Source organism: Seriola lalandi, unplaced genomic scaffold (genome assembly GCF_002814215.2).
Source record: "Seriola lalandi dorsalis isolate HSWRI2012SDOR001 ecotype SW California unplaced genomic scaffold, Sedor1 jcf7180001957308, whole genome shotgun sequence".
NCBI classification, from domain to species: domain Eukaryota; kingdom Metazoa; phylum Chordata; class Actinopteri; order Carangiformes; family Carangidae; genus Seriola; species Seriola lalandi.
Window position 1 is genome coordinate 1 of NW_019427977.1, and position 3,192 is coordinate 3,192.

The 3,192-nt window shown below is 43.8% G+C and overlaps 1 protein-coding gene across 1 annotated transcript; it reads right to left on the reverse strand.

The window, feature by feature from the left end:
- Positions 1–389: 389 nt before the first annotated feature.
- Positions 390–2,941, reverse strand: LOC111651715 (rho guanine nucleotide exchange factor TIAM1-like; the record flags this gene model as incomplete). The annotated part of the gene is made up of 4 exons (XM_023401774.1): positions 390–614; positions 1,277–1,449; positions 2,332–2,563; positions 2,669–2,941. Coding segments are annotated over 4 exons (903 nt in total), but the record flags the coding sequence as incomplete, so codon positions are not given.
- Positions 2,942–3,192: the final 251 nt, after the last annotated feature.

Sequence of the window (3,192 nt, forward strand, 5' to 3'; positions counted from 1 at the left end):
AACATTTTGTCCGGATGATGCCATGCAGTAAAGATGATTTATTGCAGAGACTTCAGTTTGTGAGATCATCAGTGCAGTTCAAAGGCACAAAGATGTGCATCTGTAAAGCCCCTTTGGTTGTTTTCTCTTAACTCGAGTGGAAGCTTGAGACACTCATAAGGGTGCTTAACACATGACATCACAAACCTGGTTCATGTCAGCATCACATGGACATAAAGCATGACTAATTTGCAGTGCGATAATATAATAAAAACTTAATGACACTCAGACTTTATCTTGTGTTTAGTGGGTATTCCTCTGTTTTTTGATCTTGACTGTTAATACTAACTAACTTTAAACTATTTGACTATTTTCAGTAGCTCAACATAACCGATTGCTCGCCTCCATACCTGCTCCAGTATGGTCTTCCTCTTCTTGCCGTCGGTGACGGTGGACAGCTGCATGTCTCCCATCTTCTTCATCTTCTCGTCCATGTCTATCTTCTGCTCCAGCTTGCGGATCTCGGTTCGCAGCAGCCGCACCGTGTCCTCTCTGTGGTGCTGCCGAGCGAGAGCAGCGGCGCATGCAGAGTGGATCGCCGTGATCCAGTTCTCCAGTTCTGTCTGACCTGACGTCTGATAGAGGATGAAAAAAATAACAATAGAAATAAGTTGAAGATCTTAAGACAACAGGTCACAACGGTGGGCGAAACAAATTAAGAAATTGACAGCGAAAAGAATTGAAGTCCCGTTATTAGCCTCTGAGAGAAGCTGGTCACTATAATCTCATCATCATTTTATTACTTATCTTCCCATTCATTGATTGAATGTCACTGTGGACAGCTGCCGTGAATACAAATAGACACATTTTAATATTACACAATGGTCACTGTGGTGGATCACTGTCACAGTATGACAGTGTGGCCTTTAAACATGTCAGACATAAAACAAACACATGGACACAGGACTGGCTTATCTCCCACACACGGCTAAATGTCATGTACTTGTGCCACACACACACACACACACACACACACACACACAAACAAATCCCCAAGAGAAATTATGTATTCCTATCCATTTGTGTCTCTCTTGGTGATCTGCTGACTTCATTTAGTCCCAAAACACAATGAAATAATTAAAAATCTCTGAACCCAAATGATCTATTAGACTATGAATTACTACTATTGTTTCAGCCTTACTTGTTTCCTTGAGCAAAATACTTCCCATGCACATTTGTTTTGAAATGAACACAACTGTTATGTGACATGGATTTTAAACACCAGCGTCTCTCTCACCTGGAAGAGGAACGCGTCTCCCACCGAGTTGCTGAGGCAGAAGACAAAGTCTTTCTTGGGGTGTTCAGGTACGGCCTGAACGATGCTGTTCTCCACCCACAGCGCGTGTTTAGGAACGCTGTTATGGTCGATACCCGAACGACAGTCTGACTCGTACAGGAAAAGGGTGCAGCCTTGAAGACAACAGAATAGACAGATGGAAGGAAAAGGTAATTTAATACTGATGTCACGTTAAATAAATATAAACAAGGATTTTCAGTGCTACATTGTAATGTTATACAAACACTGATGATTGGAACAAAAAAAAAAAAAGAAAAGTATTTAATCCCTCATTGGTATTCAAGCGAAAAAAATGTATGAAATTATGGGTCTACATTGTCAGTAACATGAGGTCAGGAGGAATATCAGGAGACCGTCAAATGTGTTTATTTTAGGAGCGATGGATTAAAAGAGAAGAGGCAGGAAGGAATGCAGCTGTGGATGCTCTCTCTATCTTACGCTGCATTCTGAGAGTATGAGAGCGGATTAGACACGGATGCCGCTGTAAAATTAAATTGTGATGGGGCCGAGGTGAGGCAATGTAAGGCCACACAGAAGAGGGTGAGAGAGGACGGCAGAGGTGACAACCAAGGGCATGGGCTGTGTTAGGACTGATGTGATTACAGTCTAACAGGATGGAGGGAGCGAGAGATTAAACAGGCTGAGGTCAGGATAAGATGTTTATCTGAATGAGACATTTTGGCTGCATGATTTTTTCTGAAAGAAATTGTTTGATCTTTTTTTTTTTCCTACTACTTGCATCTGTTAGTCATTTAAGAATTTAGATTTTGTAGGTAACTCAATTTTAGATTAGTTAGATTTTAGCTGCAGAGGCATTTAAGGGCGTCCTGGTGGTCGTTACATCACGTAACCACAATGTCCTCAGTTTGAATCAGGATGGAAACATGCAGCCTGCTGCCCCACAATTTCTGTCACTCTCCATTGAAAAACTATCAGACACAGGTAAAAGGCCAAACATAATGTTAAACATAAAAGAATAAGACTCTATGTAACACCTTTCAGAGAAACCCAGTAGTGTTTCCACTTGCGCCTTGTTGCAGGTTCCACCTTCTTGTTTTTCTTATGAACCAGGAAGTTCTTCACAGCCAGAGCCCCCGCTTTCCTGACTGTGCCTTGTGCGCAGCCGATCAGAGTGTCCGACGGATACGCACTACTGAGCGTGCCGCTGCTCTGCTCATCACTCACAGCGGAGCCAGCCTCCTCCGTGCAGTCCCGACCCTGATGTGTCTGAAGACAGAGTCGTTGAAAAATGAAGTGAATTGTCAGTGTCAGACATACCGACGAATATTACAAAGGAATGCACATACACACTTGTGCTAAAAAGTAACTAACCCAGGCTTGATTGTCCAGCTCCTTCCGGAAATTCTCATACACTCCTCCCCTTCCTCCTTCGCCACCTCTTCCCTCTCCTCCTCCTGCGCTGCTGCTTCCACTGTCGCTGCCGTTGAAAACACTGCTCTCAGTTGCCGAGTACACCGAGAAGGAGGCCGACATGGCCTTACAGCGCCGTGACACCAACTCTCCGTCCCCGTCTATCTCCGCGGTGACGCCGTCAATGCCACTGTCACCATACTCACTTCCCTCGCCCAAAACACCCGAGATGTCCTGTCAGCCAGAAATACAGGGTGGAAAGAGAACTGATTTACTTATAGATTATTAATGTATAGACAGAAACCGATATATTTGGATAGCCAAAATATGCACATGCGCACACAAACTGGTGAAACTACAGATCAAAGTCACCATAGTCAAAGCTGCATGAATGACCAATCTGCCAGTCTACAGGAGGTCATAACACAAGAGGTCATTTCTCTCCAACTGCAAGAATCAACCCCGCAGCTTATGCCACACAAGGG